Below are 26,215 nucleotides of genomic sequence, written 5' to 3' on the forward strand. Positions count from 1 at the left end.
CAGAGTTCTGCTCACCTGGGTGGGATCATCTCTTAGAACTACCTCTAAACTAGTCCAGATTCCTCCATTCCTCTGTGGGTTCCTGGACCTTGCCCTGGATTTAAAATGCCAAGATATCTGATGGGGAGAACTGCCAAGCCCTTCCTTATTCATCCATTGTGTTCATCAAAATAATCCAGGGAACAAATGTATGGAAATGTAGGCTTAGAGGAGATGATTCTTATAGCCTCACACTGTGCCAAATGATTCTTATTTTCCATATCCCTGTGGCCAAGTCCCCAGACCAATTCATCTCTTACCTTCATCCTGAAGAAAGTGATGCTAGTCAGCAAATCCACTGTGGACTTTAAGTCTTGAAGCCGCTCAGGACTCCCAGCAGGGAAATTATTCTATTGTAAATCAAGCAAATGCAAGAAAGGAACAGAGAAAGATGAAAGCCTCCCCTTCCAGAAGTAATGAAATAAAAAACTTCCCTAACTGCTACCCACTGGAATTTTTCCTAGTTGAGATGGACAAAAAAGCTGTAATATTGAGATAGACAGGCCTTTGCCAAAAGCAAGAGCTAATAATCCTCAGCCCAGAAAGCAATGCTTCCTCCCCGCCATGCAATGTGTGTGCATTTGCACAAATGAACACAGACACAAACACACACACACACATATACATTTTTCTTGGGTGAAGATTCTTATACCCAAATAGTGAGTTCTTCAAAAGTTACAATCTAACTGTATATCCTGGAATATAAGTGTAGCCACACTCCAGACCAAGACCTGTACTGGAGCCAGCAGATGGCAGAGCTCTGAGCAGAATTGCTTTTGGAGTGAGTTCCTTAGGATGTTCAGCCATGCTTCACTTCATCCCCTTTGACACAAGTTTTAGGAAGAAGCTGCCAATGACAGCTGAAGGGATATGTTGAGCCACTCCCCATATTAAAAACCACTTATTTAAACCTTCAAATAGCTACTTATATGCCAACTCTAAGATATACAGTCAACTCTCCATTATTCGTGCAAATGGAGGGGATTAGAAGTTCAGATCATTAAAACCTTTTTTTTTTTTTTTTTTTTTTACTTTGAAGTTATTTTTATACTTACTTTTTATTGTGGATATACTGCCTGTCCTGGAAATTGACAGCACTTTAAAGCAAGTAATGAATTCATTCTAAGAAGATTTAATGTAGGAAGAATTGAAAACCTGCCCCTTTCCCTGTCCTGCCCGTTCCAGGTACCTACCCTCCTACTAGATCTATTTCCTCCCTCCATCCTAGGAATGAGATGACTTCTGCTACAAATTACTTGCCCAAGCCAATCTGCTCTCTCTCTTCCCTTAGCTGGATTCTCCCCTGAAAAATGAGGAAAATATGGAATAATGCAAGAAGGAAACATAATTACCGAATTTTTAAAGGGGCATTTCCGGAAGAGATTATCCTCAGGAGACTCCCTAATGAGAATATCATCAGACAATTTGGTAGAGTTAAGTGAGTAGGACTGGAAAGTCAACTGTCTTTAAAAAGCAGCCACACATACTATTACACACTGCAGGGTCCTTGGAGTTTGCAGAACCACAGGTGTCGGTGGCATTGGCCATGCACATGGATGTGATGACGCAGACCAATTTTCCTTGCCTGGAATCTTTACAACCAAGTTTGGCGTACAGTCTCTCTAGACTGAGCTAATATTATCTCTTACCTAGCCCCACAGCCATGTCTTCACTCACCCTGTATGTAGAGAGGTCAATTCTCAGGGAGTTGTGGAGCTGGTCCAGTAGTTTCACAAATCTCTCTTTCTAACAGTGGGAAGCAAAAAAAAGAAAAGATAATCTGTTTCTGAGCCTCTAAAACTATAAAGAAACTGAACTACCTCTGGGAGAGGAGGAGACGTTGGGTTGGGGACACATCCCATCCCATCTCTACTTATGAAGAGAACAGCAACATATAAGAGAGAAATAAAATTGATGGTCTCTGTTCCATCTCTTAGCAGCTCTGTTTCAAACTGGGCAATCTTTTCACACTGGCCAGGGGAAAGGAATCCCTGGGAGGGAAAACTGCTCTTTCTATACACATCAAAAGGAGATGGCCAGAGAGCACACCTCCATCCATTTGAAATGCTACCTCATCTCAGTCAAAGAAAGGGAAACTCCAAACATTCTCCAACTTGTTCCTTAGTCTGTGGTCTCCTGACTTATCGTGGGGAAGCTCAGATTAGTCACAGCCCAGTAGTAACGATGGGAGAAAGAGTGATGTATTTGGAAGGTGATCAGGGAGTCTTGAGTGGATTTCTCTTTAAACTAAATCTACATCATTTCCCTCAGTTTATATAACATATACTAATTTAATAGTTGATTTTCATAGGAAAGGTATAATTAAATGTGGACTTAAATGCCTATAATCTGTGTGGCATAGCACTCCTAGAATGCACAGATTGATTATATTATACTAGAGGCTCAATGCACGAATTTGTGGACATTGAAAGGAAATTAATTAGAAGAAATATTTTAATATCGCTATTTGCCCTTTCTCCATAATAGAAGTGCCAACCAAATTCACGAATGACAATAACAGATCAAAACACACATGTGGGCCGAAACCGGTTTGGCTCAATGGTAGAGCATCAGTCTGCGGAACAAAAGGTCCCAGGTTCGATTCCGGTCAAGGGCATGTACCTTGGTTGAGGGCACATCCCCAGCAGGGGTTGTGCAAGAGGCAGCTGATCGATGATTCTCTCTCATCGATGTTTCTAACTCTCTATTCCTCTCTCTTCCACTCTGTAAAAAATCAATAAAATATATTAAAAAAAAACACACAAAAACCACACATGTGGGATTGGTACCAGTGAGAGCTTTATATATTTATAGATAAATTTATTTAATTAGACCTGCTTTCTGATTTAGCTAAACTTTTCCCAACCCATTGAAGCACCTCAACTTTTCTGTCAAATAATTGTCTGCAACACAGCAGTAAATATCAATGCAAAGCAGATTATTATTGTAGATCACACAGGGAGAACAAAGAGTAACACATTTAACTGCAGCAGTGTTTGACTATATTCTGTGCAGTGAGAAAACCTGAAGTCACTTTCAAAGTCCACCATTTCTTATTTCTTTTCAATCAATTTAAGTTTCTAAACTTTCTAAATCTGTTTTACGGCTAACAAAAAGAAAACAGGATTCTACCAAGTCTCCTATCTACCTACTCCAGGACTTGAGGATCAAATGAGATGAGGCATAAAAAAACGTTTCACAGACATTTGGTTAAAGTGTAAAATGTTTGCACTTGGCTATAAAGCAAGACGTGTTCGCCAAGGAGGCTAGTCGCTAGGGAGAGAAAGCTGGGCATTGCTATGTGATGTCATTACCTGGTGCCCACAGCCACCATTTTGGGCTGGGCTGGGCTATGGGCCGCATTCTGCACTATGGGGTTTTGGCAGCATTGGCTGGGATTTGTGGGCTGTTGCTCTGGAGTGGTGGCAGGGCCTGTGTCCCACTTGGGGGAAGCCCAGTGTTGCTTTGTCGGCACCAGGTCCATGGTGCCATTTCTTATAAATGGCCAGTGCGCATCACAGCAGCTCCTACGTTGAGCGTCTGCCCCCTGGTGGTCAGTGCACATCATAGCAACCAGTCGGACGGACACTTAGCATATTAGCCATAGATAGATAGATAGATAGATAGATAGATAGATAGATAGATACCTTTAGATATTAAGTCAACATATAATGGGATATAATATAATGAAACAAATGTTTAATCAATGATATTAATTCATCTATAGAAAGACTCTCTTTAATAACAAGAAAAATTTGTTAGGTCCATAAACAGACTAGTGGATATCAGTGAATTTATGCCTAAAGAGGTCATTTTTGTGATGGATCAAAGATATTTCATCTAGTTTATATTGAAGTTATGTCAGGTGACATTCTGAGTAAAGATTCAACTTCTCAAGTACCCTAACATAGGAAAGGGCACACCCTGAATAGAAAAATAACAGTCCAGACACTAGAAAAGTGATAGGCTGAGTATACACTGATATCCTTGCTTAGGCAATAGTCTCATATGAATTTAAGAGGTATGAATCTGTCAGAGAGACTGAGTAATATCAAAAAAGATCCATTTGTGGACCTGTAGGACTAATGAACATGGTGATTCAGACATGCTCTTGGCCTAGAGAGGTTCTACCTGAGCCCAGGTGTGCCCCCAAACCATAGTGATACTATTTTTCTCTCATTTATCTGTGTCTGAGGAGAGTCTATTAATAAGTCAACATATCCATAATGAAATAAGAATAGTCTATCAGCATAGTCTGCATACTCATAAGGAAACAAATTCACCTATCTACATGGCATCTATCTGGATTTTAGGTTCATCAACCAACTCTACAGTATTGACCATGAAAACTCAAACTTTATTAATTGATAACAGGTAGATATGTTTTATATCACACTCACCCCAAAGTTGGAGGCTGCAAAGCGATCAGATGCAGAGACATTGGTGGAGGCAGTCGTGTGGGCATAGTAGGCATTGATGTTGGCGAGTAAGGTGCTCATCACTGCTGGCACACCAGGACACATGTACTTGGATGACAAACATGCAAAGTGCCTGAAAAACAGCACCCTCAGCCTCAAAGACTCTTTATGGCTTTCAGGGGAAGCCAACTAATTAAAAGATCTCACTGATGTGTATAAAGCTCTTCCTGAGTCATTGATAAACACACATGTGTAAACACTTTATATACATACCCTCTTTGCCTTGGTGCATACATACACCTCACTTAGCTCAGAGAGGGAAGCAATGAATCACTGCATATTACCCTAAGGGTCCGTCTTCCCGATCAGTGTGCCTTCATTAGCCACCCCAAGGGATAGTAGCCACATCCCAAAACCCCAGGAGAGCCTCACGTCATGGCCTGATATATGGATTCGATGCCATAGCGCATAGCAAATTCATCCACAATTTCTTGGGCAGTCTCATCAAAGTACACCTTCCAGGCATCGTCTCCTCGGGCCTCAGGGATCTGGACTCCTCCGTTGCCCTGAATGTCTGTGAGGTAACGAAAAAGGTTCTGCAGGAGACAGAGCAAAGGAAGGAGTTAAATATATAGTTTTTAAAAAATCTGGTGGTAAAAGTGCAGGGTTTCACAGAAATTCTGTCCTTCAAGTCATAGCTCAGTTCCTCCTGTGGCCCTAGTAGGCTGTGAGTGAAAGAGAGCTGAGGCTGGGACTGTTACTTGGGCTGTGTAATAACATAGTAAGCCAAGGATAACATAAAAAACAGGCTCCAAATCTTTAACTATCTAGCAATCCTATTCATCATCAAAGGCCCCTCCCAGAATTGCTTTCTGGCACCCTATCTACCAAGGGCTGGCTCACCTCATGGAGACACGTGTACTGCACATGATATGGGGCAACCTTCTCCTCCCCCTTGATTTCAACGCTGATTTGTAGTCGAATAGCCCCGGAGACGGCTGATTTGTCTGTCCTCTTCTCTAGGAAGGAAAGGAGATGGAAATTGACAACAATGCAACTACAGACAGCGTGGACAGTTCCCACGCTGGCTTAACCCAATGAAAAGGAGGCACTAACCCCAGGGTTCACCTAACAGGGTGAACTCATTCCAGTGACCATATAGTCCACAAACACCCCAAATATTCTTAATAGGAATCCTCCTATTGGAATCCTCCTATACCATTAAAAAAAATAGGGAGCCAAAGGCACTGGGATGAGTATGAAGAGTAAAGGGCTTCTTGAAATCTGGAGAATGTCCAGTCAGAGGGAGTTCAAGCCACACCCATTCCTCTGTCCCCGACTCTACCCATGATCGGTTCTCTACAAGGAAGGCAGGTATGCTTTAGCAGTTGAGTGGTAGTTTTGGTAGATAGTATTTCCTCTAAGTTCCTCATTCATTCTCTCCCTTCCCACCAATGTTCTCTGGTCCTGTTTCCTCACCCAGGTTGTACCAGACATCCATCTCGCCACTCAGTGTCCGAACCTCGATGATGGTTTGGCCAAGAAAATCATCAGACTCTCGCTTTAGCCGCTGCTTTACTCTCGACTTGATGTCATCATCCTCATCCCACACACGCACCTTAATACGGTCAGAAGAGTTGTGGCACTCACTGTGACAGAATTAGGTAGGCTCTGTTAGGGACAGACAGACCCGGCAGCCCCCATTCCAATTCCCTCCCAAAGCTCCATCAACTAGAGTTAAAGCCCTGCAGAGGCAGAGAAGGAGTTAGAGAACAGTGGTACTGAAGTTCCAAGGGAGTCAAGCTATCCCAGCAAATGGCTCTTTATTCCTCAGCCCGGGTGGCTCTATATACCATTATCCAGTCCTTGTTGCCTTGGGATAAATTAAAAAGAGGGGAAAGAAGAGTAATCAGAGATAATTCTGATTTCCTGTGCAGCTAGCTATATCAACAGCACCAAGAGGAAAACAGCTGGATAGATGCTACAGAGCCCTAGGAAGCAACTTCTGGTTCCCTCTCCAGCGTTAGTAAAGGTGTTAATATTCATAGTATGTCCACCTTGTCATATCTGCTTTACTTTTTATCAAGCTCCTCCACATATCTACGTATGTGCTAGGTGAACGTCTATCATTCTTTAATACCCTCTTGAATGATCATTTTCCCTGTGGTGCTTGCTTTGGAGAAGGGAATTTGCCCAGGTCCCAGCCCCCTCCACCTTTTCCCCAAACAGTTGCTTTCTGGGTCTTGTTGCCTCACCCAAAAGTTGCACTTGATAAAATTTGCTGCTCCTTTCTCTGTGTTCTCATAATGTCTTTGCATGTTCATCAAAATATAATAGTATAACTACAGGTGTACTGATAAAATAATAAACCAACAATGAGCTTCTTGAAGCCAGAGACTGTCTTGTTCATTTTTAGATACAAAACATCATGTACAGTGTCTTGCACAGAACAGGGGCTTGATGAATAGTTTACTAAATGGATAAAAATGGGAAAATTGACAACAGAGTCAATTCATTTAGAATAAATCATAAGAAGGATTCAAGCAAGAACCATTCAGATTCTCAAAGAACCAAGTGATTGCCCAGAAACTATTGCCTCTGGATCGGAGAGTGATTTTACTAGGTCCCAATTGATCCCTTTTCACATGATTTCTCCAAGGAGCCAACAGAAAGTCTCTATATGGCCAGCCTGCTTAGCTCATCCAGACTTCAAGTCCTGGTCCTTAGGGGTGTGACAAAGCATCTCAATTCTCCAGACATTAGTCCAAATCCCAGACTAGAGTTTTCAATAACCAATCTTACTATCTAATAAAGTAGTCAAATAAAGTGAGATAATAGAAAAAAAAAATGGTGGGGATGGGAATGGGGGAAGTTGAGGCAGAAAGAAAAGCAAAGCCCTTTTAGATGAAATGGGAACTCCTCCAGAATGCAGATTTCTTCCTTCAAGCCAGACATACCCAGTTGTAGGACAAGGACAGTTCTTTCCCATTTCCCAGAATAGCCTAACTTTTCCTAGGCAGGATGGCAGTGCTGAGAGTACACAATAGGGTGGTCAGTCCCTGGTTCTCTAACTGAGCAGTAGTAATATTGTAAATTAGTAAAACTTGATAATTGTTATGGGGTTTATTATATTAGAAAGATTATTAAAATCTTTCTAATGCTAGAAAAAGTAGTATGAAGTGCCCAGGACACCCGTTAATAACCCTAATTAAGACAGGGCTTGGGTAAAGTAACCCTGATACAACAGTCCATGAGAAGAAAATCAGGAAAAAATGGCTGCTGCCCAATTAAAGCATGTGAGAAATGGGTTTTCTCCGCTGCCTCTGCCCCATCCCTCTTAGGGGCCAAGCCCAGAAAAACAAGATTTAAGGTTGCTCCCCAAATATACATAGTACCAGTAAGACAAAGACCTCTGTGACTTACAAATGGAACTTCTCCTCCCAAACTGGATTCAGGTTCCCAAAAATGGTCTTGGTCCGCTTCTTGGTTTTACCCACTTGCACAGTCACGTAAGGGTCACTGGATCCTGTCTTGTCCTTGGCTTGCAGGCCCTGAGCACACAGCACTGCAACCCAAATACATAGAGGAGACTTCAAAGTATGCTCCAGAAGTCAGAAATCCTCCGAAGCATGACTCATACATTCTCCATCTGAGAAAAGCCTCTCTCTGCTGCTTGCACAGGAACTCCTCCAGATCTACCCTTAGTCCCAAGCCACCAGCCTTTCCTTCAAAGCTTAATTCAAGAATCTCAGCTCCCCATCAAAACCCTAACTGACCACTTCCCCCCAAGCTGTTCATCACCGCCTCTGATAGATACACCCTTCAGCCACATCCACCCAGCTAATATAATAAATCACTGGTTAACTGTTTCCTGATATCTTACCAGTCCCCTCTCCTCCACCCCCAGTTCTTGTATTACCAGATTTTTAACCAAAGTCCATAATATCAGATTGTTACCAAATCCTTCTGTTATCACTCATATTGTTTGCGGGTGCCAGTCTTACCTCTCCCAGCCTCCTAGGAGAGGAGGAGTGATGAATAAAGAGGCCCTCTTTCTTCCCCTCAGTTCTGTCTTCTTTCTTCCCTGCCCCTTGGCTCCTTGGCACTCAGTTGACTTCTTCCCTAGGCTCCTCCCCAGAGCCTAGCGCTTCCTGTCTCCTTACACTTTGGCCTACTCACCAGTGATAGTAATCTTGGCTGACCATTTGGAGGTGCCATCCAGTACACTCTGCTTCACTGTTTTCATCTGCTGCACATGGGCAACTTTGCTCACAGTGAAGACATCCCGGATAACTTCGAAGATCTCAGGCTTATTCCGCTCTCGGATCTTCATGCGGTCCTTCATGGCCATGATAATGTTCTGGGTCCGGTCCTCAGCTCCATGTTTACAGCTCTTTTCTGCAGCCCCTGAAGGATGGCCAGAGACAGAAGGTAAGATAACCAGCAGGCCATCTATAAGATTAACGAGGAATGGAGTCTGGGAGAGGTCACTGAGGAGAGGAAGAAGCTTAGAAAGACTGGGCTATCTCTGGGAAAACTTCATCACTCATGAGGCCTGCTGAAGTTTAAAATGCAATTCAAAGAGTAGCAAAAACTTGATAAATGTTATGGGGGTTTATTATATTATTCTGTTTTTTTATATATTGACTTTTTCATTTAAAAAAAAAAGTGTAGCTCAGTCTGCAGTTGGCTTTAATTTTCTTCCACCTACATGGTGGTTTGAGAGAGATACCCTTCAAGTCTAAGGCTCAAATGTCACCAATGAATATCTCAGTTATCATGGAGGGGTGGTGGGTGGGCATGACAACTCCACCAATATCATCCCTTTTCCAAACCAGGATACAGACCCCTGAACTGGTCATAGCACACAGTTAAGTTCTGTCCCCCAGCTCCAGTGCCTTTAATATCAGGAAATAGTGTGGTATGGTGAGAAAAGTATGGCCAGACAGAGTAGGTAACAGAGTTAGGTTCAAATCCAGATTCCACTACTCGTAGTTGATAAACTGGTTTCTTTTAAGAGAAGAAAACATCACTTTTCTCTCATGGTGCTATGAAGCATTACATCAACATGTATAAAGCATCTAGCCCAATGCCTTGCACCTAAGCTAAGCAGGGTCGGGCCTGGTTAGTACTTGGATGGGAGACCAATGCCTTGCACCTAGCAGGTGCACAATAAATAGTTACTGTTACTATTACTATCATCATTATTATCTTGGCAGGATGGCAAGGGCCATCATCACTAGCTGTGACCCAGGCCAACTCATCTCAAAGACTAGCAGACTTTCCCTGCTGCCCTAAGAATTATGAAAGAACACAGACTCCTCCAGTATATTTCATCAACCAGGCTTCTCAGAAACCATCCTCCAGCTTTATCAGCCGTGCAGACTGATTCTTACCTCTCTCTATTCTCCAAAGGCTTAGGCCTTTACTACAAAACCTAGGGGGAGGAGCGGGGAAGGACAACATCTGCACCCTAACCGCAGGAAGATGGTGAGCAGGTTTTCTGTCCAGGGAGGCCATAAAAGGGCATTTCATTACACTATGTGCTTCACAGAAACCTTAGGCAGAATACATTTGCTGATAAATGAAAACTGATCTGGGCTGTATCCATTTAGCACACGCTATGCAATGCTACACCCTTGGATTGGAACTTCTGAAAGGCCCTTGAGAAGAAAATCGACACTCTTGCTACACAGCAGCGTTTCAGGCTTTTTGGCAAGCAGCCCACTTGGCTGCTGGCAATTAAAGCAAAGACCTGCTGGCACCTGTGCTTGTCACCCCCTCACGATGGGTTTGGGCAAAGTCATCATTAGCATTCATCTTCAGACAGTCTTTTCGGAGCCCCATCTCTTCTGCCTACTTGTTCTATCAGTATCTTCATGTCTACTGTAGTCATGTTACTGGCACCAAACTAGGGCTCTTCAAAGGAGGACAATTTTTTTTTTTCTTTTTGGGTATTTTACTTATTTTTCCTTTGTATTGAACTTACTGAAGTGACAATAAATTACACAGGTTTTATGTGCACAATTCCACAACACATTATCTGTACACTGTACTGTGTGTCCACCCCAAGTCAAGTCTCTTTCTGTCACCATTAATCATCCCTATACTCTCCTCCACTTCCCCACCCCCGCCCCCTGCCCATCCCTGGCAATCACCACACCGTTGTCCTGTCCATGAGTTTTTTCTCTTTTTTTCTTTTTTGCTCAACGCCTCCACCCACTCCCATCCAGGCTCCCAATTCACTCACTTCCCTCAACAGCTAACAGCCTGCTCTCTATCTGAGTCTGTTTCTATTTTGCTTGTTCATTAGATTCCACATATGAGTGAAATCATGTGGTACCTATCTTCCTCTTGTTGGTTTATTTCACTTAGTATAATGCTTTTTAGGCCCATTCATGCTATCAAAAAAGGTAAGATTTCCTTTCTTTTTGACTGCCAAGTACCCTGTTTTCCCGAAAATAAGACAGTGTCTTATATTAATTTTTGCTCCCAAAGATGCGCTAGGTCTTATTTTCAGGGGATGTCTTATTTTTTTCATGCGCTAGGTCTTGTTTTCGGAGAATGTCTTATTTTCGGGGAAACACGGTAGTATTCCATTGTGTAAATGTACCACAGCTTTTTTATCCACACATCTACTGATTGGCACTTGGTCTATTCCCATATCTTAGCTACTGTAAATAATGCTGATATTAACAAAGGGATGCATATATTCTTTCTGATTGGTGTTTTGGGATTTTTAGTATATATTCCCAGAAGTGGAATTGCTGGCTCAAACGGCAGTTCCAATTTTAATTTTTTGAGGTAACGCCATAGTGCTTTCCACAGTGGCTGTACCAATCTGCATTTCTACCAACAGTGTGCACAAGGGCTCCTTTTCTCCACATCCTTGCCAACACTTATTTTGGTAATTTATTTCTGATAGCCATTCTGACAGGAGTGAGGTAATACTTCATTGTGATTTTAATTTGCATTTCTCTGATTGGTGACATTGAGCACTTTTACATATGTCTATTGGCTATCTATATGTCCTTTTTGGAAAAGTGTCTATTCAGGTCCTTTGCCCATTTAAAAAAAATGTTTATAATCTGCTCTTTATCCTCTTTATTTCAGACATGATATTTGCTATACTGCATAGATGAACATTGTTTTGGTAGAAGCATTATTATTATTATCATTATTATTATTATTATTTGTTATTGCTAATCCTTACCCGAGGATATTTTTTCCATTGATTTTTAGAGAGAGAGGGAAAGACAAGAGAAATATCGATGTGTTTCACATCAATTGGTTGCCTCCTGCATGTGCCCAGGGCCTGGGCTGGAGTCTACAACCACAGTACGTGCCCTTGACCAGAATCAAACCTGGGACCCTTAGTCCGAAGGCTGATGCTCTATTCACTGAGCCAAGCCAGCTAGGGCTGCCCATTTTTTAATTGGATTGTTTGGGTGGAGGTTTTGTTTGTTCGTTTGTTTGTTTTTGAGTTTTATAAGTTCTTCATTAATTTTGGATATTAACCCTTTATCAGATATATCATTGGCAAATATGATCTTCTATTCAGTAGGTTTTCTTTTCATTTTGTTGATGGTTTTTTTTTTTGCTGTGCAAAAACTTTTTAGTTTGATAGAGTTCAAAAAAATTGTTAATTTTTCTTTTGTTTCCCTTGCCCAAGGAGATGTATCAGAAAGAAATATTGCTAAGAGCAAGTCTGAGATTTTACTGCTTATGTTTTCAAAGGATATTTTATTCCTTGAGGCCTGCCTCTTCCTGGGTCCCTTTTATGTCACATATCTTTCCTTGTGATAATGAAAAGCTTGTGAGTCTAAAGGTTACCTTCCTTTCTCCTACCATAATCCTTAAAGCTTTTGTTGCTATGGGCTGGCTCTGAATGACATCTGGGAGACATGTAGGGGTGAGAAAATACTTTCCCACCTCCCCACCCCTGGGTCCGGCAGGAGCAGAGCAAAAAGACAAGAACTTGGAGTGCTACCACCTCCAAAACAGCAATAAGACAGAAAATTTGTTTTTCCTGCTCCCTTCCTCCCCTCCTCTGTACCCCTCACTCCATGAAGGTAGCAAAAAACACATTTAGTCAGGGCCTTGGGTTTCTGGCACATTCTCCTCTGGGACCTCTGCCATTCTCCTCTGGGACCTCTGCCATTTGAAACTTCTACCCCTGGCACTGTTGTTTAAAAGTTGCATCCATAAGCAAGGAATAAATGCTGCCTTCCCTGGATCCTAGGGTCTATACTTCAGGAAGTTCCTTTCTGAGGCCTAACACTGAGAGTTCCTCTCAGAGAATTCTCTTTTCTCATTAGTTTTGGTCCCCAGTTAAACATGCTCTAGTCATTTAGGAACAGTGGCCACTGTGGTGTGTACACTACTCAAGTGCAGCCTCTGGGATCATCTGAATCCTGAAGAACTCAAAGAATTCTTCCTAAAGGTGCTTAAGAAAGTGCTATAAAAACAGGTCATTTGACGGAAACCGGTTTGGCTCAGTGGTATAGCGTCGGTTTGCGCACTGAAAGGTCCTGGGTTCGATTCTGGTCAAGGGCATGTACCTTGGTTGCTGGCACATCCCCGGTAGGGGGTGTGCAAGAGGCAGCTGGTCGATGTTTCTCTCTCATCAACGTTTCTAGCTCTCTATCTCTCTCCCTTCCTCTCTGTAAAAAATTATATATATATATATATATATATATATATATATATATATAATTTTTTTTTTTAAACAGTCATTTGGAAAGGCAATGCACCTTGACTCAGGACTCGACATTCTCTGAAGAGGATGAGGTAGGCTGGAGGAATGACGTCCGGCCATCCTAGCTCTTGTTTGACAGATTACTTTGGAGAGGCCCTGCCGCCCGTGCTCCCACCCCTCATCCCGCAGGAGCACTCACGCTGTAGGCAGTCAGCATTGAGCAGGTCCTGGCACTTCTCGTGGCACTTGACTCCACACTCGCTGCAGCGCATGCCCTGCCGGGCAATGCCCCAGAGCAGGCCTTCACACTCATAGCAGTAGGTCGGGGTAGTGGCAGTCCAGACCTCAAAGTTGTGGGGTGTGGTGCACGAGATGGGGTAGATTAAGGCCTGCAGGGTTTTCTTATACACATGGGATTTCTGAAAGATACATATCATTACCCATCAGAGACGTTAGGTCTCTGCCGGGAGATACCAGAAATGAGACCTTGTAGGGCAATCAAGACCATGGTTTCCCCTCTAGTAATAGAGAAGATTCTCTAGAATGTCCCAGGGCATAGTCCAGCCTGGCAGAAAGAAGCCCCTAAAGGTCGTGTGCTCCAGGTCATGAAAGACGGGTTTGACTTGAATACTGAGTCTGAGCCTTTCCCCAGCATCAAGCTTTCTTGGGAAACAGAGGGTTCTAGACCCATTATAATAACCCAAGTTCAGTGGCCCATATTCCCACATGAGACTTGGGCTTACTCCTGGTCTGGACCCTTGCCTTTCCCAATGTGGAAGACTGAGACCCAGTGCTATCTACCTGTTCCATTAACGATGAATGCCAAACACTGGTGAGTTCCCAATTAGTATGACTACAGAGATGGTCACCAGTAGATGGCTAGATCCTTAGGCCAGTGGATTCATGAAAGCGTGAGGGTCACTTACCAGTTCTTCATCCTTGAAAGAGGTACGGGTAGCCATTGCAGAAGTGATCCCTGCCTTCCGGGACTGGACCAATGACTGTAAGAGAAGACCTACTGTCAGTCCTGGCTACCAGCAAGGCAAAGTCCTGGGAAGGGAGTTTCAGTGATCAAAACAAACTGTCTATAACTTACTGTCTTCTATTTTTACACATGGGTAATAGATAACAGCATCCCAGGTTAAGATCCAAAACCCAAGGCCCTCAGAGGACTGTTCAAACAATATTAGAATAGCACCTCTCTCAGGGCACCTCTCATCCAAAGGTATCTTAACCTTGCTTACAGAAAGGCAAAGAAAAATGAAAAGTTTAGAATTACAGTAGGAAGTAGGTCATTAAGAATAGAGTAAACACACAACTCTGTCAGAGTTACATTCAAGAGCCATCCCTGTGAACGATTCCATGCTATCATCTATCCCCTGGTACCACATCATGCCCACACAGTCCCAAGTGGCTTTAGATATCAGCAGCTCAAATGAGCAGGGGACTACGAAAGTAAAAGGGGCAATGTACCCTCAGTCAGGTCAAGCAGGGCAAGGGAGTAAATATGAGATCTAGGGCTGCACACAGCTAGCTGTCTCTTGTATAAAGGGGCCTGGTGTATGCCAAGCCCAAGCATTAGGGGAAGACCATGAAGAGGCACATGGTTTCCCTAATGCAGTGGACACTGGGTGGACAGAATAAAAATACTAGTGTAAGCAGGAAGAACAGTTAGGAGGGGCTGGGTGGCCTGAGATATGGATTCGTATAGTGGTTAGAAAGGGCTCTGGAGACACTCACCATTGCCTGTGCAGAGGAAAGCAGAAAAAGGAACAACATGATGTTAAAGCTCCCCCAAGGTCATTAAAGAAAAACAAACAAACAAACAAACAAACAAAAAAACACCTTCACAGGCAATTGAGAGGTTCTTCCCTCTAGTCCATTGTAGGGAACACATTCCAAAACTCTCTGCCTCTATTCAATGGAATTGCCTTCAATTCGACCGGTAGCCTGGGTGTAAGGCCTAGAGCTTCTATTAGTAGAGTTATGCCAGAAAGTGAAATATAGGAAAGGTTAAAAGATGGAGGAGGGAAAATAAGAACTGAATGCGACACTGCTATCCAAACAGTTAAGCAAAGTGGAGGTGGTGGGCAAGTGGGAATAGAGAATGAGAAAAGATAGGGAAAACAGAAAGAAGAGAAAAAAGGGGAGACAGAAGACAATGAAAGACAGTAATAAAGAAGAGATAGCATCAGAATGTATCTTCATCCAACCAGCTTGATGAAGAGTTGGTGGGTGAAGAGGTGCATTTGAAAGGGGGGGGGGGGGGAGAAGAAGAAGAAAAAGATACACAATATTAGGGGGTGGGGGGGGAGAAAAGAAAAAATAGCAGAGGATAGTTCCATTCAGCCAAATAAAGAGAAAGAAATTGGGGGAGAGGGGGCGGGAGAACAGCAGAGAATGGAGGAGAAATGAGAAAAGAGGTGCATAGAAAAACAGACTGAATAGGGAGAGAAAAAGAGGAGCAGAAGTGGTAACAAGAAAAAGGGTAAAAGTCTAGTTACAGAGCTCTGGGAGAGCCTGCACTCCACTCTATTCCCACTATCCACTCTGTTATGGGAAATTCCAGGATGTACAACCCAAAATGGGAGTTTTTGATCATCTTGGCGGTCATTTTAACTCCTAAGCCCATTTCAATTAAATTCTACAAATTGTTATCACTACCTCTCAGTGACAGACACTAAGTAGAAGGTGCACGGAGATAGTCTAGAAAGCTTATGTCTTGGGAGGAGACTACCACTTGACCTCCAAGAAGTTACACCAGCCATGCTCATTACATGCTAAGCTCAACGATCTAGGTTGGAGCAAGAGGCAGTTTCCATTCTAAGTCATCAAAAGAGGCTGGAGAGAGCCAAAACCGGTTTGGCTCAGTGGATAGAGCGTCGGCCTGCAGACTGAAAGGTCCCAGGTTCGATTCCGGTCAAGGGCATATACATTGGTTGAGGGCACATCCCTGGTATGGGGTGTGCAGGAGGCAGCTGGTAGATGTTTCTCTCTCATTGATGTTTCTAGCTCTCTATTCCCTCTCCCTTCCTCTCTAAAAAAAAACCAATAAAATATATTTAAAAAAAAAAAAAAAAAGGCTGGAGAGATATCCAGAAGAACTAGATATCTAGAAGATGACAATAGAGCCCAGCTCTGAGGGCCTAAGCCTTAAATGTTCCAGGTGGGCTGAAACCGGTTTGACTCAGTGGATAGAGCGTTGGCCTGTGGACTGACAGGTCCCAGGTTTGATTCCAGTCAAGGGCATGTACCTTGGTTGCGCGCACATCTCCAGTACGGGGTGTGCAGGAGGCAGCTGATCGATGTTTCTCTCTCATTAATGTTTCCAACTCTCTATCCCTCTCTTTTCCTCTCCGTAAAAAAAAAAAAAAAAAAATAAAAATCAATAAAAAATATATATATATATATATATATATATATATATATATATATATATATATATATATATTTTTTTTTTTTTTTTTAATGTTCCAGGTGGGAGCTTGAGCTCATGAAGAACCTCGGGTTCTGTAGGGAGTGAGGTAAAATAAAGTCTCACTAAAGCCATCACTAAGTCTCAGTAAGTCTTTAAATGATTAGTCTTCTGCCAGGCTGGTATGTCTCAGTGGATGTGCCGACCCATGAACCAGAAGATCATGGTTCAATTCCTAGTCAGGGCACATGCTCAGGTTATGGGCTCAATCCCCAATATGGGGCATGCAGGATCTCTCTTATCATTGATTTCTCCCTCTCTCTCTCTCTCTCTCTCTCTCTCTCTCTCTTTCTCTCTCTCCCTCTCCCTCTCTCTGAAATTAAAAAAAAGAAAAAAGATTGTTCTTCAGACTAATATTTGTCACCAAATGGACCACTACCAGCTTTGATAGATTACCAAGGTCCAATGGGGGATACCCCAAGGATACAGCCTAAGCCTGCACAAGAGTTTCACTCACCAGATCGCTGACAAGTGGCAGTGGCTTTTTTCTGCGTAGATCTGGCATGCTGTCGATGCCATAGAGCCCGCCTGCTGGCCTGAGGAGGGAAGAAAGTACGTCAGAACCTTTAGTCCTGTCCATATTCCTTGCTCATCTTTTCCCCGGAGGAAGATGTGCTTTCGAGCCAGGTAAGGAAGACAGGAAGTGAGGGAAATAAAGCCATGAGATGATGGGCAATGGAATCTGCTCTCAGAGTGCCCCTACCTGTCTCCTTCTATGGTTTTAGCCAAGGACCTAGAGTTCTTTTATCCCATAGTGACAAGCAACTCTGTTTACCTGAAAGACCTTATGCTCCATACGGCAAGGTGGGAACTGATGGGTAAGAGGGTCAGAGACAATGTTCCCCAAAGATAAGCCTTTCTTGGTCTGTGCAAGAACAGAGCCCATAGAAATAGCTCTACAGAAGAGTTGCTGCCAAGGTGAGCAAGACTGCCAAATAGTGACATGTACAAGGGGAACGAGTGTGGAGATTTCTAAAAAAACCATTTAAGAAGGAAACAGCAGCCAAAACCGGTTTGGCTCAGTGGTAGAGCGTCGGTCTGCGGACTGAAAGGTCCCAGGTTCGATTCCGGTGAAGGGCATGTACGTTGGTTGTGGGCACATCCCCGGTAGGGGGTGTTCAAGAGGCAGCTGGTCGATGTCTCTCTCTCATCGACATTTCTAGCTCTCTATCTCTCTCCCTTCCTCTCTGTAAAAAATTAATAAAATATTTTTTTTTTTTAAAAAAAAGAAGGAAACAGCAAAAGAACTCTAAGTGTCTGGTCTAGCCCTATGGACACATCAATAGGGACCAAGAAAAAATTATAATTGAAAATTTCTAAAATTTTTATACTTTTTCTATGTTTATTAACTTTATTGTTCTTTGTCTGTTCTTCCATAACAATATCCAATAAAAACATAGAGAATGTCCCCCAAAGAACACCATTTTCACATTGTGACAACACAGATTTTATCCCATACTCTTCTACTAACTCTACATGTCCTCTGCCAAAATCCCTTCCTCTTTGGGGTCTTGGTGTCACTTCTATAAAATGAGGGGGATGAACTACAATATTTCACTGACCTTTTGGAAGCTGCCATTCTTAGTCTCAATGAAAAGAACTCATGCACTTGGTTCTAATGAGAGTAATGAGGTGGGAAGTGTGGGGTGGCTGGGTTGTACACCACAGCTGGTCTGAAAAGGAGTATATCTCAGAGGAATAAGAAGGTACTGCCGGCAATATAGGCCAAAAAATAAAAATAAAAAATTTTAAAATGGAGCCACAATTTGGGTCAAGGCCAGGAGTTGGAACAGGCAACGTGATATGTTGATTTCTAATAAAGTCACTTCCTGAGTACAGGAAGTGAACTTTGTTTTCAATGAGAATACCAGACCTAGGGAAGTCCTAAACTTGTGGCAGCTTCCAAGGAGCTGAAGGGAGGAAAGACGGCAATAGGGAGGCATTTAGAAAATCACTGCATGGCTCCCTTTAAAAATAGCTCAGATATGTTCTATCGGCATGCATGTATTTTACAATTATTAGAGGGGGGAAAAGCTAAAGCCCTGAAGAAGGGCTGTTGAAGAAACAATTAGTGCCACAAGTTTGTGGCTAATTCTAAAAACTATAATACATACCACTTAAGACATGAAGTTTTTTGCAACATAAATGAGCTTTTGACAAAAGAAGAGTGGTTCATTCACATTATTAACTTGCTATTTAAAAGAAAAATCACAAGGAAAAGGAGCACGTAGAAATGTAATAGATAACATTATGACCTGATCTTTTCTCTCCCCTGGTCTTGAGGGAGAGGAGGCAGCCACTGAGAATTCTAATGTCGGAAGGTCTTTGTGGGAGAGAAGAAAGATCCTGACAATTAATTGGCAGTACATGTGGGGAAGTGGAGGTAGAGAAGCACTTCAATTATTTTCTCTCTTAAGAATAAGCAGCAGTTGAGCAATTTAAAATGACTCTCTGCTGCAATCACATGGGTCTGAAACTCCCAGATAAGAAGCACAGACAGAACACACAGAGCTCATAAGGGATGCTACTTATGTCTTGACTAGAGGGAAATGGAACAAGTAGGTGACTCACAACAGCTAAAGCAGGACAGAGCTCAGGAAGAAATCTAATCAGCTACTGCTATCTTTTTTTTCCCCCATGGAAAAGCAGTATTCTCTTTAATTAACTTATGCTTTCATAGATAGCAGCCACCCCCTGAATTCTGGGTTTGACATCTCAATGCACCTTTTTTTCTTTTTAATTTCTTTATTGATTAAGGTATCACATATTTGTCCTCAACCCTCCATTCCAATCCCCCACACCCCCTCCTGCCCCCACCCCCCTACTGTCCCTGACCACTGGTTAGGCTCATATGTGTGCACACAAGTAGCTACTGTTATCTTCTACCTAGACTAGAGTAATCACCCCTATGCAATGGATCAGAAATTCTACAGGTAAGAACGGGGGAGCCCTGCTCCAGGGAACCACTTGGCAAAGCTCTCTCTTCTGCCTCTAAGTTATCAGTTTGCAGAGTTCTCTCCTCTGACTCAGAGAACCAATCAGTCCCTACAGTGGAACACCTTTCTTCCCCAGGATCAAGCGTATGAAGTTGTTTCTCCTTCTTCCCAGGGGAAAAGTTAAAAGCAGCATGGGAATCTGTACAAGATCCACAGAAAACTTGCAAGAATCACTTACCCTTCTGGGAGCCACTGGGGCAAAGAGGAGTCGCCATCATCTGGAATCTTTAGAAACAGATAGAAAAAAGTTAGATGCTCGGACAGAAGGGAGACGGCCATCTTTCTCTGGTAAGGCAGTGAGCAGTAAAGGAGGAAGCGCAGAGGAGTGTAGGTCACATACACCATGTGGTGACATAGCTAGCCTGATGTCTAAGCCAATGCCCTGACGAGCCAAAGGCAACAAGCAGGCTGCTGAAACGAGCAGCACTTCATCTTCCCTCTCCCAAATTAACAGGAAGGATACAAGGCCAAGCTCGCTGAAATCCCTGTGCTAAAGTCTACTGGAACTGTGAGAGCTGCCAGAATTTATATTTCCCCCTCCCCCAACACACACACACACACACACACACACACACACACACACACACACACACCATTAGCATATGTAACAGTAACCAAGGCCGGAAAAAGGATCCATCTAGGCTTCCAGGCCTCACTGAGGCAAAAAGACAACTTCATATAGAATCTGGTCTTCTTCCAGTTATATCCCTAAATTCCTCTGGCTGCCACAGTCAGACCTGGTCTTTCTAAATTCCTCTCATCTTGTGATTTGGCTTGGCTTAGTTTCCTTGAAGCCCAAACTCATTGACACTGAGTTCACTCAACATCTGATAAGTTCTATATTACCAGAGAATCCAAGACAGGTTAGACACTTGGATGATCACTCTGGTAAATTTTATGAGCTCCCTAATGAGAAGTTGAACATTGAGGCACCAAATAATTCAAGGAAGAAACAGGTCGAAAACAATTTTTAAAGGTTTCTGAACCAGAATACCCAAAGCAAATCCTTCAGGCAGTGTACAGAGTTGCAAAGCTGCCAGGGCTCTCCTGGGAACCAATGGCAAATACTGTTCAGGCTCAAGGGACCCAGTGCGAGCAAGTCTGGGGCTTCCTGCCCTACCTTGTTCCCCTCCACCACCACCAACTTCCTGCCATCTGAGACCTGAGCTCTCACTAACTATCCAGGAGCAAATAAGCTCCAGTACAAGGGAGGAAATATAGGTTACTCTGGACAGGGGGTGAAGTTTTGGGAGAGCTAAAGATGGAGGAAGTTATAGATTGAATGCGGTAAGACTGAGTAGAAAAGGGAGAAGTATAACAGGTTAATGGATGAGATGAAAGCTGGCAAGAACTAACTTAGGTCAGCTCCAAATGAACTTTGGATTTAGGACTCTTCTCAGTAAAACCCTTTCTCAGGTTGTCTGTGCCCTAATCAAGTCTATCTGTCTCCTGCCCTGGCCTGTGGGTAGGATACTGGTAAAGAACCGGCCAGACCCAAAAGGCAGCCAGAAGTGGCTGAAGCAAGTCCCCTAAGGTTGTTTTGTGAATGGTGGCCATCCCTAAGTCCCCAGGTCCTACCAACCAGAACTTCTATTCCCTTTGAGAACAATTGTTGTACTGAGCAGATTTTTATGTCCTATCTAGAATCAAATGCTTGCCAGAAAGCACTGGGCTTAAGGAAACACAGTCACAAAAAGTCTTTGAGAGCCAGGGTTCACTAGCTCAGATCATACACATTTCCTGTGCTTAGAGATACAGCAGGTCTACAGAAGCCTGCAGACACAGCAAACAGCATGCACACGCAGGGCACTGAAGGAGGGCCAGAGGAGTGAAAGGAGATCTAGACAAAGTACCTACAGGAGGTACATTCACAGACATAACTTGTGCCCGAGGGAAACACAAGGTGAGCATGGATCCTGCTCTGTAGAGGGCTACAGAACGTGTGCACACACCCATTTGGGGAGGATTCAGTTTTCACTAGGGCCCAAATCACAGACAAAGCAAACCCTTACAGTCTTCAAGAACCAGTGCTTGCAGGCACAGAGCATTAGTATAGTATGCATTCACATGGCATAAGGGAACCACATCACAGGTCTATGGAAGCTTGTTCTTACAAGAGGCCAGGAAGTCTGTTCAGAAGCACATTCACATTTAGGGCCACAGGCAAGAGGAACAAAATGCCTGCAGCAACACCTGTGCTCAAATACAAAGAGTGTATGCATGCTGGGCTCAGAGAGGGTTCACAGCATATGCCAGGCACAGCAACAAGTAGAAAATGGACACACAAAGTAGGAGAGGAGGAGGGCAATCAGTGCCTGGGGGAATCAAACCGAGTACATATATAAGCACACACATGCCACATAGAATGTGCACCATGCTGGCACACAGATTCTCACACCGGGCTCCAGGGATGTCTGCAGGAGCACACACAAGCATGGAGCATGCACACACACTGCTTTTAGGAAAAGCACACACACTGTTTTTAGGAAAAACAGACTATCTGCCCAGCCAAAGCTCAGAGGCACAGATCATGTGCACTCGGCGCACACACACAAACACCCCGTGCCAGGAGAGGGGGGTAGAGAATAGACAACAAAAAGGCCGCAAAAGGCCAGACACACAACCTGAAGGGATCCTCGCTTTCCTTCTGCAAGGAGAGAAAGAGCAGAAAAAAAGGGCAGAGAGGTTAGTAGATTCAGTCCTATAGCAGGGAACCCAAAGAAAATGCCAGCAAACCTCAAGGGACCTGGAGGAGAGGGAGAGGTGCTCTGAACTGGGCAGCCCCCAAAGCCCAGCTCCCACAATCTTTATTGCTGGCCCCTGCTTCTGTACTGTGGGACATGCCAGGTTTGGCTACTTAGACCAAAGGACGAGGTCTGCCTGGGGATTCGTCACCTTTTGGCCTTTCCAAAGAGGCCTGCATGCAGGATCAGGCCCAGCAGGGCCACCAGATCAGCTGTTACCAAGGGCCACTCCATCAGGCCATCTGGGCTGGCTGAGCACAGACTGAGCTTGTCCCTTCCTCAGAAAGTATATGAGCTCCCTCTGGATCTGGGTAAGTCCTCAAATCCCAAAGGCCTGGTGGTTGAGCCCTTTCCATTTTAAAGCAGAGTTGGCCATGTATTTTCCCAGCAAGCCCTAGCCTGTTTTCTCAGAATCTAAGGTAAGCTGGGCCATGTTAAGACCTGGAGTTAAGGCCAGAACCAGGATACGAACTGGGGTTATCAACTGACCACTTCCCTAACAGAAATCACCATGATCTAGATGATAAAACCATGACTTCAATCTCAGGTATGATTATTTATCTAACGTAGAACGATATTTCAAAGGAGATGAATGCTTCCAGGAGGATTAAAGTAAGCCACAATAGAGAAAGTATAAAGCTCAGAGGTAATTTCCTACATTGGCTTCTAGGCCACACATAGATGGGCCACACATAGCCTTTCTTCTCTACAGAAAGTCCAATGGAATGGGTGATATGAAAAGACACTTCCTGGACTGGGGGCGGGGGAACATGTCTCCTCTACATCTATTCCCTACCTCTAGGAAAGCACTCTGTTACTCTGCTCTCTTTGTTTTTTTTGTGTGTGTGGTGGTATTTTTTTCTTAGCACTCTGTTCCCTTTGAAAAGACAATTAGTCAAGGAACACTTTAATTGACCATGTGACTCAAATTGGAAAGGTTTCTGTCCTCCTCCACTATCTTAAATACATTTTACCATGTCAAAGTTACTTTGTGGCCTTCTGTTTTTTCCAGAGTTTCCCATTATGCCTAAAGAATAAAATCCAGTTTGCTGACAAGCCATCAAGGCCCCCCCTGATCTGCCCTCTCACATCTACTGGGTAGGCGCAGACTTAATTCTTAAGACTTAGCTCAAATGTTAAATACCTCTGTAAACGTTTCTTTATCTGCCTTTCTATCACATGCCCTTGGTATCCACACTTTTAAAGGCACACTTCTATAGATGTATGTTGCCAGTACTGCTTCATTGTAATTGTCTGTATAAATGTCTCCCTTTATACACTGTTAATTTCTTGAAAGCAAGATATATATATATATATATATATATATATATATATATATATATATATATAACTTTTGTAACCCGAGGGATTAGAATATATCCTAGCATTTGTATGTATAATAGTTAAAGAAACCCCAAACTTTCAGAACTTAGAAAGCAACACCTTTTCTAAGAAAATTTCTCTTGCCATCCATCCTCAGAGAAAAAATAGATTTCTTTGCTAGTAGTCTGTGCCATTTTCTAGAAGCCAAAGAATTATTCTACCTGCTCTTCAGCTTGTCCCATCCAAATATAAACAAACCCCTTTTCTTGTTAAGAACTAAAACTTAAAAAAAAAAAAAAAGAAAGAAAAGAAAAGAAATGAAACTTTTTGTGCTTCCTAACTTCCTTAAATGCCTTAGGATTTTTCCACTAATATTTAGTTTTTAGTTTAAATGATATATATCTAAGGAACATCTACTTTGTAGGAGAATCCCTGTCCCCTAAGAATGGTCTCACTCTTCCAGACAGTCCACTCCAAACTTCCTCATAGTTAAAACAATCTTAACTTCCTTGTACTTGGAAGTCAAAAGACTTGAGGCACTGATTTATTTAAGCCTGCATTTCCTAATCTGTAAAAAGTAGATAAGAAACAGCTACCTCCTGGGTTATTGCAGGGATTCCTTTCTTCAACAAATACTTCCTGAGAACATACTGCATACTACGCGATGCAGCAGTGAATGAAACAAACTCCCTGATCTTGAGAAGTTCTACTCTAATAGGAGGAGCAGACAATTAACAATGGTGGTGAAGATGACAATAATAGCTAACACTATGTGAACATATTATGTAACTGGCATTTTATTTAAATAAGTTCATTTACTTCTCATAACAACTCTCCTGGCTAAATACTATTGGTATCTCAACATTTTTGTTGATTAAACTGAAGATCTGAGAGGTTAAAAAACTTGCTTAAAGTCACAGCAAGCGGCAAAGCCAAATTCAAACCAGGCATTCTGGTTCCATATCATGTGTGATTCCGCCAAAAACTGCAGGTTAGAGGCAAAGATAACGTCCCCTGTGATCATGTTATGGCTGCTATTAAAACTTCATAAAAGGTTATAGAAAGGCCTCATTGATAAAATGACATCTAAGCAGAGACCTGAAGGAAATGAATACAGAAGCTATTCAGAATTCCAGGAGAAAATTATTCCAGTCAGAGAACATGCAATAAATACAAAGCCTGAGGTTCAAGCATAATTGGTGTGAAGCAAGTGTGCGAGACTGCCAGTTCAAATAGGGCTCTCTAGGCCCTTATGAACACTGTGTCTTTCATTCTGAGTGAGACAGAAAAATCACTGGAAGGCTGTGGGCAGAGAAGTGATATGATCTGACTCATTACTCTGTTGTGGGGAGAACAGACTATAGAAGGATAAGGGTAAGAGTGGGGAGACCAGTTAGACTACTGCAATCATCTATTCTAGATGAAAGAAAATGGTGGCTTAGACAAGGATGACAGTGGTAAAGACAGAAATGTGCTAAGATTCAGGAACTTTAAAAAAAATAAAGATAAAGCAGGCACAATTTATTAATTGATTGGATGTCAGTTGTGAGAGAAAAGAAGTCATAAATGACTCTGGATTTAGGCACAAGCAGCTGCAAAGATGGTGCTGCCATTTATTGTTAAGGACCAGTACAAAAAAGCAGGTTTGGTAGGGACTTGAGGAGCAGGAACAGGAGTTTGATTTGGGTTATGTCAAACATGTAATGCCTGTGTACATCCAAATGGGATGTTAAGTAGATGTGGAATCAGGTGTTCATGAAGATTCTGGGCCAGATATATAAATCTGGAAATGCTTATGAAACTCATAAGATTGAAAGAGATTACCTAGGAGACAAGAATAAATTTTTTAAATAAAAGTAGTAAGGACTGAATACCACAAGGTTGGGAAGATGAGGAAGGACCAAAAAAGATGATTGAGAAGGAACGGTCAATAATGTTGGGGGAGAACCAAGACTGAGAAGTATTCTGAAAGTCAAGTGAAGGGAGTGTTTCCAAAAGAAGGAATTGAGGCATAAGGATAGTCAAGAGTTCAATGGAATAGAAATGGAATCCAGAAATAAACTCTTACATTTATGGTCAGTTGATTTTTGACCAGGGTACCAAGACCATTCAATGGGGGAAAAGAATAGTCTTTTCCAGAAAACCGGGCTGAGATAACTAGATATCCACATGCAAACATATGAAGTTGTACCCCTACTCACACAATCTACAAAAATTAACTCAAATTGGATCATACACTTAAATGTAAGAGCTAACATTATAAAAACTTTAGAAAAAAACGTAAGAGTAAATCTCTATGACCTTGAATTAGACAATGGTTTCTTATCTATGAAACCAAAAGCAGAATCAATATAAGAAAAAATAGATAAATTGAACTTCATCAAAACTTCACTTAAAACTTTTGCACACTACTTCATTATAATGGCTATTACAAAAAACAAACAAACAAAAAACTCAACACTCCAGCAGGAAGTAACAAATGTTGGCAAGGATATGGATACACTGCTAGTGGGAATGTAAGA

The 26,215-nt window shown here is 42.6% G+C and overlaps 1 protein-coding gene across 1 annotated transcript in view; it reads right to left on the reverse strand.

Moving 5' to 3' along the window:
* The window catches only part of UNC13B (unc-13 homolog B), a 125,248-nt gene that overhangs the window by 12,812 nt on the left and 86,221 nt on the right, over positions 1–26,215 (reverse strand). Inside the window, exons 11-22 of the mRNA XM_084899095.1 lie at positions 19,805–19,851; positions 17,088–17,166; positions 14,082–14,156; positions 13,355–13,574; positions 8,637–8,864; positions 7,881–8,022; positions 5,937–6,106; positions 5,361–5,476; positions 4,890–5,053; positions 4,440–4,590; positions 1,717–1,785; positions 300–389 (exon numbers count right to left, since the gene is read on the reverse strand). Coding sequence (XP_084755221.1) covers positions 300–389; positions 1,717–1,785; positions 4,440–4,590; positions 4,890–5,053; positions 5,361–5,476; positions 5,937–6,106; positions 7,881–8,022; positions 8,637–8,864; positions 13,355–13,574; positions 14,082–14,156; positions 17,088–17,166; positions 19,805–19,851 — 1,551 coding nt within the window. The remainder of the gene's footprint in view (positions 1–299; positions 390–1,716; positions 1,786–4,439; positions 4,591–4,889; positions 5,054–5,360; positions 5,477–5,936; positions 6,107–7,880; positions 8,023–8,636; positions 8,865–13,354; positions 13,575–14,081; positions 14,157–17,087; positions 17,167–19,804; positions 19,852–26,215) is intronic.

This window comes from Pipistrellus hanaki (assembly GCF_964339955.1).
Source record: "Pipistrellus hanaki genome assembly, chromosome: 11".
Taxonomy (NCBI): Eukaryota; Metazoa; Chordata; class Mammalia; order Chiroptera; family Vespertilionidae; genus Pipistrellus; species Pipistrellus hanaki.